The 19,441-nt window shown below is 42.7% G+C and overlaps 1 protein-coding gene across 25 annotated transcripts in view; it reads right to left on the reverse strand.

Annotated features, from left to right (window-relative positions):
• arid1b (AT-rich interactive domain 1B) overlaps positions 1-19,441 on the reverse strand; it is a 160,650-nt gene that overhangs the window by 27,698 nt on the left and 113,511 nt on the right. For 9 of the 25 annotated variants that reach the window (NM_001346215.1, NM_001346214.1, XM_073933089.1 and 6 more), the window contains 4 exon segments: positions 1,309-1,449; positions 10,617-10,723; positions 12,076-12,203; positions 16,946-17,288. In NM_001346215.1, the coding sequence (NP_001333144.1) occupies positions 1,309-1,449; positions 10,617-10,723; positions 12,076-12,203; positions 16,946-17,288 (719 nt within the window). 25 annotated transcript variants of the gene reach the window in all.

Consider the following 19,441-nt stretch of genomic DNA (forward strand, 5'->3'; position numbering starts at 1 on the left):
AGATACGTTGGCGATTGCGCTACAGAAATAAAACCCATTATTGGGCACAAATGTGTTAAAGTAATCATTTTAAGTCTCTGTATTTAATGCTGTCACTGTTCTGCTGTCATGTCCACTTGTTGTTTTTGTCACGGGAGCAACAGCGAGGATGGCTGGAGGAGAGCCGGCTCGATCCGGCCAATGGCTGCAGGAGTACAGACTCTGAGGTGCGAAAGGGTCAAACACCTGCAGCGCGGAAGAAATAGATTGACTTCTAAAAGGCTTACAGTAAGATTAGGCATTAAATACATTTAAAAAGACGAAAACAAAGGAGGTTTTTGCTATAATTTTAGTTATTTTCAGTTAGTTTTGTAGGTACACAATACAGTTTCAGTTAGTCCTAGTTTTTTTTTTTAAACTCTCGTTTTTATTTCAGTTAACGACAATTATTTTACATTTTAGTTTCTGTTTTTTCGTTCGTTTTCGTTAACTATAATAACTTTGGTCGTGCGACTGACACTGCGTTCACTATCGCTAAAGAGCATGCATTCACTGAGATGAGTCTAATATTGCAGCTTATATTGCTATTAAGATGACGTATGCGAATAACATGTTATATGTCAATATCATCTGTGCAATATCAGACACCACCCGTGAGAACAGCACAGTTATTATTAATTCAGTTCATCTCATTCACGTGAAGCAGTGCGTGAAGGCCGGTGAGCGCATGCAGATTTTTGTTTATTTGTTCGTTTTAATTAGAGTTGATTTCAAATGCAATAAATCGGGTAATTTAAAACTTGTAGTAACAGTGCTCATAATTCGTGGATGCGACTAAATTTTGTCTGGTGCGCCTACATTTTTGAAGTTAGGAGCACTGGTGCTACCAAGAAAAACGGTTAATTTCGAGCCCTGATTTTATAAATTGAATATATTTTTATGCTGTTATGAGAATTATTGGACACTTACATGTTACTACAATATGCCAGTAGTCACAACCACAATTAAATGACACCAAAGCCACACTGCCTAATATTCCAAACATTTGGACTCAAATTTGTGACAATAACTCACATTTCTCATGTTTTGAGTAGTACAGTAGACTGTAGGCGCGCAGTGAGTGACAGTTTTAAAATAGCTTCTTCAACACTGGATATTACTGAAAAGAAACTGGGGACAGGATAACCACCTGGTGGTGGCCACCTCAATGCCATAATGAGTCTCATTAAATCATATCTGTGGTCGAAACTGGATCAAACAGGAGACCTATAAACCATAGAAGAAGCAGGAAAACAAAGAGATGATGGTAAAAGGGCAGGAGGCACTTACAGGGCTGCTGGGGTTCTTTGGCCAGGCAGGGCTGCTAATGCTATCGCTGTCGTCCCCCTGATAAGAGGACAGACTAGCTGGGCTAGGGGACAGAGGGGACGGGGTTGGAGGCTGGGACACACACTGAGAACCGTAGTTGTCCTGTGATGGAGAACACAAAAGGAAACAAGAAGAAACCACACACATTTAATGGTGAGAAACCACAATGTCACACTATTTTGCTAGGGCATTTTGTTGTTCTTTAGGTGAACAATTAATCTGTGCAGGTTTGTTTTGGCAATCTTTAAAGGGTCACGAAACACTAAAACACATTTTTTGAGCTGTTGACAGTTGTATATGTGTCCCACACTGCTAAAAACACTATTAAGACACCTATATTTCACTAAAGAGTGTAAATTGGTTGTTTTTGGGTTATTTCAAGCAAATTCGTACTTCCGGTTTGAAACTAATTTTTGAAGCTGCGGTCATGACATAATAGCGTGTATTCCAGCGTGCAGACTGGACGTCTGTGCCAGAGTGTGTCTTATTACGTCTCACAGTGTGCTGCATTAATGCATGAGTAAGGCTTGGTTCAAACCAATCAGCGCGCTCTATTGTGCAACTTCATTAATATTCATTACTGTCACAGTGCTTACGACACTCACACCACGTTGTGTTGGCAAAACAAGCGTGAAGTGTTGCTTTTATAGTTTGCTGCAGTTAAGTTTCGTTTTCATTTTCTCTCTGTGAGAGCTCAGTCTCACGTGTGGATTAACAGTGTACGCGACGCTCGACAACAATAACTTACGTGTCTAAGGAGGAACATTGTTTACCTGAGAGCTGTTCTCATCTGCAAACGCTGAGATCCGGATTCGCTTGTAGTCTTCTCTTCATAAAGACGCGGCTCTAGTTGCTGGTGATTGTCCTGTCTCTACAGATTTGGTAAGTGAGCGACCAGTGCTCTTTGTTTATTCAGTTTGTTCGTATCGAACTAAGTTAACCATTGCACCGAGTGCAAACATGTTAGCACTACAACCAAACTTTAACCTCGTGTAGGGTTTTTACCGCATTTTGTGACCGGAATAACTCTTATAACTCCGGAATAACTCCGGAATAATTCTTCCTCCGACACTACCCGCTAAACAGAGCTGGACACGCCCACTTTTCTGACTTTTTCCAAAGTAGAGGTGTGAAAACACCCTGCTGAAACGAGGGGGTTTCATGGCCCTTTAATTAAATTCAAACCCTTCGTTTCCGAGTTTGGAGTGGAGCTCCTTCCGATTCAGCGAGTGTTTACAAGTGTGGAGTCCCCTGAAGGAGCTCCAGATGGAGACTGTTGTTTTGTGTTTACCTTATGATTAAAGTTCTTGCACATCCGCCGATTTCAGCCTCAAAATGAGCTAGTTTGAGCCACTTGTTCATTAATGTAGCATTCAGAAGAAACCAAAGACCAGCAAAGAAACTCAACACAGGCGAACATAAACACCTACTGCCAGCTATCCATTTGCAAGTGTTATTGCAGAGCAACAGAAACAGCGCACAAAAGTATAAAGCCTGGTTTACACTTTTGCATCAAGTGATCGGTGTGACCCACGGTGCATGCAACGCACATAGCTGTGCATTCATACTTCTGCGCGCTGTTTCTGCTGCTCTGCAATAACACTTCCAAAACGCTAGTTGGCAGTAGGTGTTTATGTTCCTCTGTGACGAGTTTCTTCGCTAGTGTTTTGTTTTTTCTAAACGCTTCCTTAATGTACAAGTGGCTCAAACTCACTTACTTTGAGGCAGGAACTGACGGACGAGTAACAACTTTTACCATGAGGTAAACACAAAACAAAACTTTCCATTCGGAGCTCCTTCACGGGACTCCACATTTGAAAACAATCGCTCCATCTGGCTTGCGCGGCTCTCGGTCCCGCCCATACTTGTCAGCGCCACCAAGCCAAACAATCTAAGAGCCTTGCGCTGTGTAGTTACATTTTTTAGGAGATCCGTGACGGCCATGACGAGGGCTATGCTTCCATGCATAGGCTGAGCTGTAGCATAAAGTATGAACAGGCTTAACAGTTAAGTGGAGAGGCTTTGGTCAAGATGTTTGAATGGCTGTTAATAAACACCTAACCTACTGGAAAATATATTTCATCTGCAATATCAATGTGAACTTTTATAAAGATGTGTTTGGCCATTAACTTCTGAATGCATAATTATGCCAACACCTGAGGAGATTTCTCTGCATGAAAGCCTCACGGATGGCAGATTAACCTGCTGCTGCATCTCCAATATGGTCAGAGAATCAATGTGAAAGAAACTTGGATGATGTGACAAGATGATTGACAGGGCATGTAACTAAGCAACAGAACGGTTCGTTAATGAGAAAGTAGTATGCGCTGAAGCTCGCATACTCTACTGATACACTTTAAAAGTACAGTATGTACTTTTTCTTCACAAAAAAATAAAGAATTTTAAGGAAATAGTCCTTAATTAGTCTGTTGTTCGGAAAACTGTACTTGGTAGGGATATTTGCTTCAATTCAATTCAATTCAATTCAATTCAACTGTTTATTGTCATGTGCACAGTAAGGAAACAGGTCTCCCTGTACAATGAGATTCTTACTTTGCCGTCCACAGTGAAGTCATACACAACATACACATAAATACACATATATACACAGAAGTGACTGAAGTATGATTATAAAATGTAAGTATATAAATATCTATGAAAGTAAACAATATTTTAACCTGATTTGAGTAATGAAACAGATGCAAACAATGCACAGTGTTTTTATTTATTTATTTATTTTTTATTTTTTTTATTGTGCTTATTATGCAAAAAGTGCCTAGTGCAATTGAATTATGTGCAAAAAATAAATAAATAAATAAAATAGTGCAAAATGGGATGGAGTATGTAGTGTTGTACTGAGCAGAAAAAGAGACTGTTATGTACGTTGGTTATCTGTTTAGAAGTCTGATGGCTGATGGGAAGAAAGAGTTCTTGAGTCTGGCAGTCCTGCATCTCACACTCCTATACCTCCGCCCTGAGGGTAGGAGTGTGAATAATCCGTGTTGTGGATGAGTGGGGTCTTTCAGGATGGAGGCAGTTCTCTTGTGGACTCTGTGATGGTAGATAGTCTGCAGAGAAGGCAGTGGGGACCTGATAATCTTCTCTGCAGTCCTCACCACTCTCTGCAGACGTTTGCAGTCCTTTTCAGTACTATACAGTAATGCAGTTGGTCAGGATGCTCTCAACCACACAGCTGTAAAAGTTGCTGAGGATCTTAGATGACAGACCGAGTTTCCTTAGCTTCCTTAAGAAGTACAGCCGCTGTTGTGCTTTCTTGACCAGCTGGGTGAGTTCAGTGTCCAGGTGAGGTCCTCACTGATGTGGACCTCCAGGTATTTAAAACTGCTCACTCTTCAAGATCAGCACGTTTAGGATGCCAATCCAGTCCAGCAACTATTTTTTTTATTCGTATTTCCGTTGATAGTAGAAATGTGCACAAGTACTGGCACCCTGTCAATGGAAAAGAATAGCTTGATCCTCAATAGGTAAAAAAACATGCTCCTGCAGAGTCCTAAAAACCTCCAATCGAAGTAGACTTGTTCTTTAGATGAGAAGTGTTCAGAAAGTTTGGCAAAAAGCTGGCCATGGTAGTGTATAACAGTGCAAATTGTTCCTGCCACACTCTTTGAGCTCTGGCTGGAGGTAGCAGCACTCTGAGCTGTACTATAGAAAGATCAATTCCAGCTTTTCAAGTAGCTCTGTGCTATATGTCAAGACCTGTACTTGTTACACACGCACATATACAGGAATTTCAGCAGAAACAGGGAGAGCAACACACTGGTTGTCCTGCAGCCGGCTGGACATAAACGCAAAGGTCAATGCTTGAAGGCACTTCGGTTTGTTGTGATGTTTTCTAGGCGTTAAATTAAAAAGTCGTACTCCTCTTTGGACTGATGCCATGAGGTAACGAAACAAATAAGGTTATAGTGAACCAGCAAGAAAACAGGGGGATTCTTTGAGATGTATTTAAAGCGACAGATCTACTTCCCTCTAATCAGCAAAGGGACAAAACCGCACGTCGAATTACAGATGAAACTAAAAGAATGGTGTTCAGAGAGAACGTTCCGCTAGTGCACGATATCTCAGCCAATCAAACGAAAGCTTGAAAACTTACGAATCAAACGAAAACTTAATGACACAATGAATGAAGCTCTGATGAAAGTACAGGCAATGACTGAGGAAATGGAGAAATGAGGTCTTCTAGAGCTTGAACATGAGTGCTCATTAGGGCACACGAGAGAATCTTTGCTTATTGAATAACACATGGAATTGGAACACTCTTCCAGAACAACATATCTTCAGCATTCAATTTAGGATGAGGAAATGACGAACGAAGGAAAAACTGCCTGCAGTAGGATGAAAATATTGGCTCCGACCTGATTCGGATTCTTCATAAAGGAAATCTGATTTAATTTCAATACTCTTGTGCACTTGTCAAAATCAAGGCCCGCTGGGTAAATCCAGCCCTTCATATCATTGTATGTGGCCGATGAAAGCAAGGGATTCACACTAGTGATGGGTCGTTCTTAAACGATTCAATCCTTTTATCCAAATCTAAAGAGTTCTCTCAGGTAGTGTTTCATTCATTCGCACATGTGCACATTTTTCCAGGTGGAGGAGAAGAGTAGTTCATTTTTCGATTCTTCTATCGGGTTTGAGTCATTCGTTCATCACGTGAAAGACAGAAGCCAATCATATGCAGTCAGAGCCCGAAAAAGATTTGATTCCTTCATCTCTCGAGTCCTTGGTTTGAGTCATTCGTTCATCATGTGAAAGCCAGAAGCCAATAATATGCATCTAGAGCGGGAAAAAGATCTGATTCCTTCATCTCTCGAGTCCTTGGTTTGAGTCAGTCGTTCATCACGTGAAAGACAGAAGCTAATCATATGCAGTCAGAGCCGGAAAAAGATTTGACTCCATCTCTCGAGTCCTTGGTTTGAGTCATTCGTTCATCACGTGAAATACAGAAGCCAATCATATGCATCTAGAGCCGGAAAAAGATTTGATTCCTTCATCTCTCGAGTCCTTGGTTTGAGTCATTCGTTCATCATGTGAAAGACAGAAGCCAATCATATGCATCTAGAGCCGGAAAAAGATTTGATTCCTTCATCTCTCGAGTCCTGGGTGTCTCTCCGGCCCAATCACTAGAATAAACAGGTGTTATTTATTTTTATGATCGGCCAGCTGATTAGCCGCCGGGCTCTGAGCATGCTCTCCCCCTTCATTGGGTGTTTGATTATGCTTACCTCTCCACAGTGAGTAAATCCGTTGTAACTTGAAACAGTTAAGTTGACCTAACTTAATTTTTGTAACTATACACATAATTATTTTACATAATAATTCGAAGGCAATGTGTTTATTCTCCATTTTAAGTAAAGCGAACAAATCTCTTTAAAAGCAGCAAATCTCTTTAAAAGAAGTTAAAATTTCACGTGGTTCGAAAGACATCCTGCGAATAATCTAGAGCGCATTTGGTGTTATAATAAAAGTCCATAATGCTTTATATCGTTGTCATGTTTACCAGTGACCAGATGTCGCTGGTAAACCCTCAGTCATGAAACTACAAATCTGCCAGTTAATGGACTTCAAGTTCATACATGCTTTTCACCCACACACCTGCTCACTCATCTAGCTTGATTACATTTGCACACCTGAGGACTTTCAGAGACTGATTAACACACACTATTTAAGCCACACATTCACCCCATCAGTTTGCCGAGTCTTGTTTACTGTTTAGTGACATTACAACGCGTTATCCTGGTCTTGTCTTCCCGTGTTTTGTTCTTAGCCCTGTTTATCCTAGTTATCCGTTTTAGCCGCCTGCCTTTCAACCCATTGCCTGTTTATTGACTTCGACTCTGGATTTGCCCGCACATACCTGTTCATACCTGTATTGACCATTGCTTGCCTGACAAAGATTAAACCTGCATATTGGATCCTACCTTCTGTTGTTGGTGTCACTCCCCGGCGTTACAGAAGACTCGGCCACACAACATGGATCCAGCGGGTATTGCAATCATGCGTCTGCGTCAGGAAGCACGGTCCATTGAGGAGTACGTGGAGGAATTCATCGAACTGGCACACATAACATCCATGAGTGAGTTATGTTTGATGATATTCTTTCGTGGAGGACTTTCTGAGCCCCTTTATTCCATCATGCCTTTGCACGAACCCCAGGGGACATTAGAAAATTACATTGATCTGGCATTACAGATGAGTGGGTCCTCCTTCACTGTTGGCAAGGTGGAGGAAACCCCTAAATGTTTTTTGGGGGGGGGCAATAGACAGCAAGACCCGCCAGCTGCGGGGCTTGCAATCCCCTCTACCAACAATATTATGCTTGCATCTCCAGTACTCCTGTCCCCTGTTCACCAGCCTAGACCTCAGCCAGCTCACAAGATGGCCGACTCCAGTCCTCCAGCTCACAAGATGGCCGACTCCAGTCCTCCAGCTCACAAGATGGCCGACTCCAGTCCTCCAGCTCACAAGATGGCCGACTCCAGTCCTCCAGCTCACAAGATGGCCGACTCCAGTCCTCCAGCTCACAAGATGGCCGACTCCAGTCCTCCAGCTCACAAGATGGCCGACTCCAGTCCTCCAGCTCACAAGATGGCCGACTCCAGTCCTCCAGCTCACAAGATGGCCGACTCCAGTCCTCCAGCTCACAAGATGGCCGACTCCAGTCCTCCAGCTCACAAAGTGGTCACAACCAGCCCTCCAACTCAGAATGTGGTAAGAGTTAATCTAGCACAAGCTCAGAAGATGGTTTCCTGTTCCTTGTCTGTTCCTGCCATAGTTCCTGTTCTAGTTCCTGAAATACCATCACCTGAGCCACCAGAATGGCCACCACCACTTGAGTTACAAGAGCTGATGCCACCACCAGAGCTGTTACTGCCAGAGCTGCCACCGCCACCTCCAGAGCTGCCACCGCCACCTCCAGAGCTGCGACCGCCACCTCCAGAGCTGCCACCGCCACCTCCAGAGCTGCCACCGCCACCTCCAGAGCTGCCACCGCCACCTCCAGAGCTGCCACCGCCACCTCCAGAGCTGCAGCCAGACCCTCCAGAGCAGCCAGACCCTCCAGAGCAGCCAGACCCTCCAGAGCCGCTGCCACCTGAACCTCCTGAATGGCCGCCGCCTCCTGAGCTTCCTGAATGGCCGCCGCCTCCTGAGCTTCCTGAATGGCCGCCGCCTCCTGAGCTTCCTGAATGGCCGCCGCCTCCTGAGCTTCCTGAATGGCCGCCGCCTCCTGAGCTTCCTGAATGGCCGCCGCCTCCTGAGCTTCCTGAATGGCCGCCGCCTCCTGAGCTTGCTGAATGGCCGCCGCCTCCTGAGCTTCCTGAATGGCCGCCGCCTCCTGAGCTTCCTGAATGGCCGCCGCCACCTGAGCTTCCTGAATGGCCGCCGCCACCTGAGCTTCCTGAATGGCCGCCGCCACCTGAGCTTCCTGAATGGCCGCCGCCACCTGAGCTTCCTGAATGGCCGCCGCCACCTGAGCTCCCTGAATGGTCGCCTCCTAAGCTTCCTCAATGGCCACAGCCTCATGATCCAGGGCCACTGCAGCTCCACGCTCCAGGCCCTCCGCTGCTCCACGCTCCAGGCCCTCCGCTGCTCCACGCTCCAGGCCCTCCGCTGCTCCACGCTCCAGGCCCTCCGCAGCTCCACGCTCCAGGCCCTCCGCAGCTCCACGCTCCAGGCCCTCCGCAGCTCCACGCTCCAGGCCCTCCGCAGCTCCACGCTCCAGGCCCTCCGCAGCTCCACGCTCCAGGCCCTCCGCAGCTCCACGCTCCAGGCCCTCCGCAGCTCCACGCTCCAGGCCCTCCGCAGCTCCACGCTCCAGGCCCTCCGCAGCTCCACGCTCCAGGCCCTCCGCAGCTCCACGCTCCAGGCCCTCCGCAGCTCCACGCTCCAGGCCCTTCGCAGCTCCACGCTCCAGGCCCTCCGCAGCTCCACGCTCCAGGCCCTCCGCAGCTCCACGCTCCAGGTACGCCCCCGCTGCATGGTCCTGGCCCTCCATCCCTCCCCCAGTTCCGCCTCCGCTCCACCTCCCGCCTGAACAGTATTAGGAGTGTCTGGAAGCCACTCCTTAGAGGGGGGGCTCTGTCATGTTTACCAGTGACCAGATGTCGCTGGTAAACCCTCAGTCATGAAACTACAAATCTGCCAGTTAATGGACTTCAAGTTCATACATGCTTTTCACCCACACACCTGCTCACTCATCTAGCTTGATTACATTTGCACACCTGAGGACTTTCAGAGACTGATTAACACACACTATTTAAGCCACACATTCACCCCATCAGTTTGCCGAGTCTTGTTTACTGTTTAGTGACATTACAACGCGTTATCCTGGTCTTGTCTTCCCGTGTTTTGTTCTTAGCCCTGTTTATCCTAGTTATCCGTTTTAGCCGCCTGCCTTTCAACCCATTGCCTGTTTATTGACTTCGACTCTGGATTTGCCCGCACATACCTGTTCATACCTGTATTGACCATTGCTTGCCTGACAAAGATTAAACCTGCATATTGGATCCTACCTTCTGTTGTTGGTGTCACTCCCCGGCGTTACAATCGTATATTAACCATATACTACATCTCTCATAGTGCATGTTTGTTTTGCGATCCAGCTCTAAATTATTTTGACAATGTCTTGGTGAAAGATAATGACTTAGTCTGATGTTTTATGTACTTTGATGGAGTGATGTAGATTTATAAACCTGATAAAAGGATTCCAGTTAAAATAACCCAAAGAAGTAACATCTATTTTTGATGTATTTATCAAATATTATTTAATATAATGAAATAAAGAGACAGTTTCAGAGTTATAACCTGCCGTTTGAGGTCAAACATGCCTGTGCTGGAAGCTAATTTTGCTGCTAGATTTGGTGTATTTTAGTAATGGCTATCATTATAGTTATTAAGCTATAACCAGTTATTAAACTCCATAATTAAGGTGTTTTATTTTTTTTATTCTTCTCGCAACATGTCTTTACAAACTGCAACACAAATGAAATGTGTCTGTCAACAATGAAAGTGTCAATACTTCGCAATAAAACAGAAGATTTTAAAATAAATGATGTAAAGCTGGAGATAAAACCAATGTGTTAGTACAAAGTGTCAGAGCAAGCGTCTGAGCTTATATTAGCCAAGTGAAAGTAAAAAGAGCTCCTGCATAGACTGTTGAGAGGGTTTAACCATAGTGTTCCTGTTGTCAGGCATTTCTGTGGGCTTCTAGACATGCTCAATGGGTTAGAGAGAGAAAAGATACACACCTTTGGCTTAGGGGGCTCTGTGGCGGGTGTGCTGCCCTCCTCCTTGTGCTCAGCTCTCTGTTTGGGATCGGTGGGCATCATGGTGTCCCCTGAGCCTGTCATGGGCCCTACAGGAGATTCAGACCCTTAGTCCTGCACCATCCAGAGATGTGCACAACATCTCATCAACAGCCTCCAAACAAAGACACTGTATACTGTAACTGATCTCAAGCTGAACCGCATTAAGCACTTTTTTTCCTCAATAAATGCTGCCAAATCTATAATCTCACACTTTCTGAATTAAATTTTAGATTTAAATAATACCGTTATAATGTCATTACTTTATGGTATTTTACTCAATCAGGGGTGCATTACCAATATTAGCCAACTAAGATTGCAAATTTCATCATTACAAACATAGTTTGGCGATTCTGTTCTGATTCTCCATGAAGTTGGCGTGGACCAACGCACATTCTCACGTTCATTTCATCGTTAGTAAATCCAAACATGAGCGTGAAATCTGGCGTACGTTAGAGCTGCACGATTCTGGCTAAAATGAGAATAGCGATTTTTTTGCTTAAAATAAAGATCACGATTTTCTCACGATTCTGTAGATGTAAAATAAAGGTAAAGACAAACATATGGCACAACATCGATAATAATATTATGTGTGGGTCTACTGACTTCTATAAATAATTCTATTCTACTCATAATAACTCTGATGTTGAATTATTATGTTTGAGATATAGGCATGCAATCTGTCATATTAGACAATTTTATTCACTGGTAAAATCAGACATTTGCCATTATCAGATTATAGGTCACAAAACTGCAAGAAGTAAAGCATTTATTAACATACATAGTGTCCATTAGTATGTGCCTGAATAATAAGATATATAAACATCAATTTCAATAGTTCATTAATCATTTACTAACTCATTCTGAATGCTCTTAAAAACCTCCAACTACTCGTAAATACAAATGGTTTGTAAAAATAATGCAGTAATGAAAAATCAACCAGTCACAAATTATGAAAGTACAATTATTAAGCACATTATAAAAGTGGTTATAAGTCAAGAACACAGCATTTGCAGATGCAGTTATAAACTAAGATTGAATTAAAAATAATAAAAAAAAAATATAAAAAAAAAAAATATATATATATATATATATATATATATATATATATATATATATATATATATATATATATATATATAAAACAATCATATCAAGATTTAGTACTTTAGTATATAAAGATTTAATTACTTTATCTAAAGAAGTTGTTACTCCACAAGCTTTGCATTTTAACTAATGTGGTTCAGACTACAGATTTCCGACAGAGTTCGAGAAACTACATCGACTATACACTGTTTTTTTGTTTTTTATGTATGCTTTAAAAGCAACATTACACAAAAAATAAATTACATATAAAAAAGGTATAATAGGACCCTTTTAAATATTGTATTTTAAATCCTACCTGTGGGCATTGTGTTGTAGGAGGGACCTTGAGGGGTCATCCTGGCAGAGCTATTGCTCGGTGGAAGGCTGTAAGGCCCTCCGGGACCCATTCCAAGCATGTGGGAGCCACCTTGATACCCGGCTGGCCTATGGACGAAAAAAACACATAAGAACAAAAACACAAACAAAATGTAAAGGGTTCAATGGTAAGTTGTTAGTACACTTATTTTCATTTCTTCTTTCTTTCAGCTGCCAAGCAACACATGCAGAATCCGCAGAGAGAGAGAGTTAAAGGATTAATACACATGGGGAAAGAAACAGATTCCTGCATTGTTTGTAGTCTGTCTTCTCATAAATGAGACAGTAGTAGAATCTACATGTCTACTAAGGTTAGATGTCATGGCTTTTACATGTTTTCAACTATCAAATCGCAGCTTCCACTACGAACATCACCAATTATTAATTATTAAAATGTTGTTGCCAACAAAGCAGTTGCCGAGATTCACCTTTCAAGTTCCACAGATAAAAGTAAGAGCACACAGATTTGGAAAGACTCAAAGATTAAATAGGACTGTACATTTCCTTGTTTTGGGGTGAACTACTTCATATTTGGGTCAATCCACTAAATCTACACTTTTCTTACTTTTAGTTATTGTCTTGTATTTAGTCCAAAAATCATCAAAAATGCTTAAATCAAGAAGCATTTCTTTAGATAAGTAAAAAATATTGGGTCTCATTCACTAGCCATGAGTACGCACAAATAGGCCTGTCATGATATCTATTTTTTGTTGTACTGTACAGTGCATCCGGAAAGTATTGATGGTGCTTCACTTTTTCCACATTTTTTATGCTACAGCCTTATAAAAATATAGGTTAAATTCATTTTTTTAACATTCTACATACAATACCCCATAATGACAGTGTGAGAAAAGAGTTTTTGAAATTGTTGCACATTTATTACAAGTAAAAAAGCTGAAAAATCAGATGTACATCAGTATTCACAGCCGTTGCTCACTACTTTGTTGATGCACCTTTGGCAGCGATTACAGCCTCAAGTCTTTTTGAATATGATGCCACAAGCTTGGCACACCTGTCTTTGGGAATTTGTGCCCATTCCTCTTCGCAGTACCTCTCAAGCTCTATCAGGTTGGATGGAAAGCGACGGTGTACAGCCATTTTCAGATCTCTCCAGAGATGTTCAATAGGATTTAGGTCTGGGCTCTGGTTGGGCCACTTAAGGACATTCACTGAGTTGTTGTGAAGCCACTCCATTGGTATTTTGGCGGTGTGCTTTGGTCCATTGTCCTGCTGGAAGATGAACCGTCGTCCCAATCTGAGGTCAAGAGCACTCTAAAGCAGGTTTTCATGCAGGATGTCTCTGTACCTTGCTGCATTCATCTTTCCCTCTATCCTGATTAGTCTTCCAGTTCCTGCTGCTGAAAAACATCCCCACAGCATAATGCTGCCACCACCATGCTTCACTGTAGGAATGGTATTAGCCTGGTGATGAGCGATACCTGCTTTTCTCCAAACGTAACGCCTGGCATTCAAGAGTTCAATATTAGTCTCATCAGACCAGAGAGTTTTGTTTCTTATGGTCTGAGAGTCCTTTAGATGCCTTTTGGCAAATTCCAGGCGTTGAGTGGCTTCTGTCTGGCCACTCTACCATACAGGCCTGATTGGTGGACTGCTGCACAGATGGTTGTCCTTCTGTAAGGTTCTCCTCTCTCCACAGAAGAACGCTGGAGCTCAGACAGAGTGACCATCGGGTTATTGATCACCTCCCTGACTAAGGCCTTTCTCCTCCGATCACTCAGCTTAGATGGCCGGCCAGCTATAGGAAGAGTCCTGGTGGTTCCAAACATCTTCCACTTATAGATGATGGAGGTCGCTGTGCTCATTGGAACTTTCAGAGCAGCAGGAATTTCCCCGGACGGTCCTGTCTCAGAGGTCTACAGACAATTCCTTTGTCTTCATGCTTGGTTTGTGCTTTGACATGCACTGTCAACCCTGGGACCTTATATAGACAGGTGTATGCCTTTTCAAATCATGTCCAGTCAACTGAATTTACCACAGGTGAACTCAATTAAGCTGCTGAAACATCTCAAGAATGATCAGTGGAGACAGAATGTACCTGAGCTCAATTTAGAGCTTCACCGCAAAGGCTGTGAATACTGATGTACATCTGATTTTTCAGCTTTTTATTTTTAATACATTTACAACAATTTTAAAAACTTTTTTTTACACTGTCATTATGGGGTATTGTGTGTAGAATTATAATCAATACTTTCCGGATGCACTGTATATATAATCACACTTATATATGAGCCCTTATGAAGGAGAAAATAGAGGCTAGTGCAGAGCGCTTGTGTGGTTTCTAGCGGATGCGAGCAGACTCAAGCAGAGTAAAGCCGTCCAGCCGGGGGTCCGAGCTCAAACCTACCCATACAGCTCAGCGTGAGGCTGCCCTTGGCCTTGCCCAGAACTGTAGTGAGGGTGATGGGGCTGAGGGAGAGAGAAGGAAGCTGGCGGCCGCCCCCCAGGCCCAGAAAGGCCTGGGTAAACAGGGGACCTGCCAAAAGGAGGCCTGAAGCAGGGGGAAGAGCATTAAAGTCTCCTTGGTGTCGGTTTACTTTCAATACAAATGACAACTCAAAAGTTTAGCGAGTAATTACACATTTTGGCCCCGTCCCAAATGCTGCTTTCAGCATTATTTGGTGACTGAATAATCCGTCAAGCGGAGGCCGACCAGTGAGAGATAAGCAGAATGATGTATTGAGGGTGCGAGTTATAAACAAGGACCGATCTGAATCATAAATGTTTATGCTGTGATAAAACAGTAATAATAGAGGTTACGAAGTAGTAAACGTCAACAAATAACGTTAAAAAAAAAACAGCAGTAATAAAAATATCTAAAGAAAAATATGAATGATATTATAGAGGTATGATTAAATGTGAAGTATTTAGACCAGGGCTGCCAAAGTTAACATGTTAATAATGTGAATTAATTTCATAGGCACTAATTTTAATAAAGTGTGATTAATCCTTGTGTATTGTTCAGATGGACTACCTTGGCTGCAGCAGATGCAATGATATTATGAACACCTAAAACGAGATGCTAATTGTCTAATCCAATTCAATGATTTATGCTATGCTAACCTAAGCTAATCGTTTCCACTGACTAGTATGGTACACAGTGCTACACAGTGCTGATCACCTTTATCAGGCTTGCGTTTCCACTGCCAAAAGGGTACCAATGGCGTGGTGTGCGACAGAAAGTTTCAGTCGACGTCATTCTCGCTCAAGGAACTCAATGTTAAAATGTTAGGCTATACAAGTCGTTAACATATCATAGGAGCACTTCTCACAACATGGAGGCTTAATACACATAAATACTTGTGTATAAATTATCATTACTGACCTTTAAATGAACATAACTTCATTAGAACTGCAGATCATTAGCTATGTTTCCATTTAAAAATTGGATTATCGCATAAAAGACGTGCGAATAAAGCAGTGTTTCCATCCAACGAGTCAAAGCGAACAAAATCGTCACTTCCTGGTTAATTGGCGCCAAATATCAACAGTAAAAACGGAATTTGCAGCAGTCAATCTTTTCTTCATCTAATAAATCACTTGCGCCTCAGAAGGCAATCCTGACACGCAGTAAACACATGGTGGCGTTTGAAGGTGTCAGATGCGGAGCACAGTCGCTCTTGATTCTGGAGGTCATTAATAATATAATAACACTAATACTTAAACAGTAAGGCGTTTTAGAATGAACGAAACAACATTGCAGATGTTTTATAATGTGCTTAGCCTGATGGTTTGTCCATTCATACACATTTTTATCATCACATGATTTCTTTTAACAAAATCACATAACTTTGTTTAATGCGCATAATGGAGTTTGTGCGGTAAAAGTGTTTCCATCGTAGTTGCGCATCTTTTTTATCGAATAAAAAGTTTATCCTACTCAGTTATGGGCATACGTTTTTATGCGCATTTTCGAAATTTATTCGCATCATGGCGTTTCCATCAACCGTTTTTTTATGCGCATATGCAAAATGCGCATAAAAATAGGTGGATGGAAACATAGCTAATGACAGTGCGGAATAGCCAACTGTAACATCTGCAATTATATAAAATAAATAAATAAATGCAACACCCATAAAAACAACATGCAACATATAGCCTAGCGTTTGTCCGTTTCTGAAAGGATCAGATGTCAGAACCACTTTAATAATCAGGAGCACGTTATTATCATCAGCTCAAGAAGTTCGTTATTACAAATATAGACACGTGGCGAGCTCTCTGGAGAAAGCGAAACCGCTCACACTTCTAGACGTATCTGGCAGATTTTGTTCTTCTTGGCTTTGTGGCTGTTCATCAAGGCAACAACAAAGTCTGTTTAAGCTTTGGTCGAACCGTTGCTTTGTTATTACATGTATATAGTATTATGGTTTAATGTATTTGTTTTCATTCTCCTGCTTATGCACAGGCTAGTAACGCTTCTCTGTAAATCAATAGTGTTTAGCTGCACGTCTAGCTCCACCTTTTGGTACCCTTTTGTCATGCTAGGTAGCCTTTGCAGAGGGTACCCAAACAGTGGAACAGTACAGTTCGATTTTTGGTACCTTTTGACAATGGAAACGGCTATAAAAGCTTGATGAACCATACTGTATCATACCGTACCACGCAGTGGAAACTTGCCATAAAAGTGCCTGCCCAAGACCCAGAGATCAGCTGAATGGAACAAAAACTGGTAAAACTCAACTATTAAAGTCTTGAAAAGCCGTAAATAAAACCTATTTCCCAAAACAAAAAATAAAACTGGAGTCAAGCTGAAGAAATGCATTTAATCGAAATTAATTAAGGCTCTGATTTACCTGGCCTGGCTCGAGGGGACGAGGTTCTGCTGGGCAGATGCAGGGCCACTCTCGTGGGGTTTGCGGCCAACGTTGGGTGGAGGTGGACCCATCCCAGGGCCAGCAGACTGAGGCATGTTGGGAGAGGTTGGAGCAACACTGCTGGAGCCCGCTGGGTACGGCCTGCCACCGGCCGCATGTCCTGGACCTCGAGCTGTCGTCATAGAGCCACAGGGTTGCCCTGGACCCTGGCCATGCATTGGACTGCTGGCATTCATGCCGAGACTGTTGCCCATGCCTGGACCAGGGCCACTGTAGTTGGCACCCGGTGCACCGCCATAATTAGCAGGACGCGGGTAGTTACCTAGGAATAAAACAAGTTCATTAAATGTAGAAGCAACAAATAAGGAAATATAATAAAATAAAAAAGTAATGCATAACCCCTTTAAAAGGTAAAATAATTCAACTTCAAGGACTAGTTCATCCAAAACTTAAAATTCTGTCATCATTTACTCCCCCTTTACTTTTTCTAAACTTATTGTTTAACAATAAAGAATATATTTTGAATATATTGAAAAACTTGGAACCATTGACTTCCATGACATTTCTTTTTCCTGCTTTGGAAGTCCATGGTTACAGGTTTTCAAATTTCTTCAAAGTAACTTCTTTTGTTTTCAACAAAGTACAGAAAGAAACTCATAAAGGTTTGACACCACTTGAGGGACCCCTGATAAAGAAGGGACTTAAGCCTGATTTATACTTCTGCGTCAAGTGACCGGCGTAACCCACGGCGCATGCAACGCGCGTGGCTGTGCATTTATACTTCTGCGCGCTGTCTCTGTTGGTCTGCATTAACACTTCCGAAACGCTAGTGGGCAGTGAGGTGTTTATGTTCCTCTGTGTCGAGTTTCTTCGCTGCTTTTTTGCTTTTCCTGAACACTTCCAGGATGTACAAGTGGCTCAAACTCGCTCATTTTGAGGCAGGAACCAGCGGACGTGCAACAACTTTAACTATGAGGTAAACACAAAACAAAACTTTCCATCCGGAGCTCCTTCACGGGACTCCACACTTGTAAACAATTGCTACATTGGGTTCGCGGCATTCGCGCGGCTCTCTGTCCCGCCCCGACTCGTCAGCGCTACCAAGCCGACCAATCACAGAGCTTGCACTACGCGTTGTTGCGACGTGTAGTTACATTTTTTGAGAGGTGCACGTCAGTGACGGCGACGGCCACGGCGAAGGGCTATGCGTCAGCGCCGTAGCATACGCCGGTGTTTGACGCAGAAGTATAAATCAGCCTTAATCCGAAGGAATATGAATAAATGAATGCATAATTAGTTGATTGTACCAAATGATTAGTTTAAATGTACGTATAGTAGTTAATGTATCAACATAAAGTGTAACCAGAAACAAATAAGGTCTGGAAACACTTGAATGCTAGTAAATAATGAGCTAATTTTCATTTTTGGATGAACTTTCTTTCACTGTAGAGTTCCACACAAATGATTTGTATGGAGACAACATGAAGGAATTTAGGCCCAATCCCAATTCTACCCCTTAGCCCTTCCCCTTACCCCTAGCCCTCGTTTTGTGCGTTCCCGTGAAGCAGTAGGGCTTTCCCAACTCTCTTTAGCTTGAAGGCATAGGGCTAAGGGGAAGGGGTATACACCAGAAATAGACCAGCAACAATGGCAGCATGACTGCATCCGGAAATAAGGAGATCCACAAATTAGTATATTTTTTGTCATCATCACAAATTTTTATGACAAACAAGCACATGTTTAAATCTATTCATTACCATGTTCATATTTTAAGATCACGCTTTAAAAAAAAACACTAAAATAAAAATCGCTTAATTTCACAATCTATTGTATAATCCATAATTATAACACCTGTACAGCAGTTCCACAACATTCTGACACTCAATGAGACTGGAATACCCTGTCAGAAAAGTCTAGTGGCTGGGAATGAGCTTTTTACAGTGTCTGCTATAATGTTAATGTTGGTTTTGGTGTGTTTACATAGATGAATATGGCCACGGTGTAAATACACAGTACAGAAACGATCTGGTTTATACTTCTGCATCAAGTGACCGGCGAAACCCACGGCGCATGCAACGCCTGTAGCTGTGCATTTATACTTCTGCGCCCTGTCTCTGTTGGTCTGCATTAACACTTCCGAAACGCTAGTTGGCAGTGAGGTGTAAATATTCCCATGTATCGAGTTTCTTCGCTGGTGTTTTGCTTTTCCTGAACACTTCCTGAATGTACAAGTGGCTCAAATTCGCTCATTTTGAGGAAGAAACCGGCGGACGTGCAACAACTTTAACTATGAGGTAAACACAAAACAAAACTTTCCACCTGGAGCTCCTTGACAGGACTCTACACTTGTAAACAATCGCTTCATCGGGGTCGCGCCATTCGCGTGGCTCTCGGTCCCGCCCAGACTCGTCAGCACTACCAAGACGACCAATCACAGAGCTTGCGCTATGCATCGTGTAGTTACATTTTTTGAGA

The sequence above is a fragment of the Danio rerio genome, chromosome 20 (genome assembly GCF_049306965.1).
Source record: "Danio rerio strain Tuebingen ecotype United States chromosome 20, GRCz12tu, whole genome shotgun sequence".
NCBI classification, from domain to species: Eukaryota; Metazoa; Chordata; class Actinopteri; order Cypriniformes; family Danionidae; genus Danio; species Danio rerio.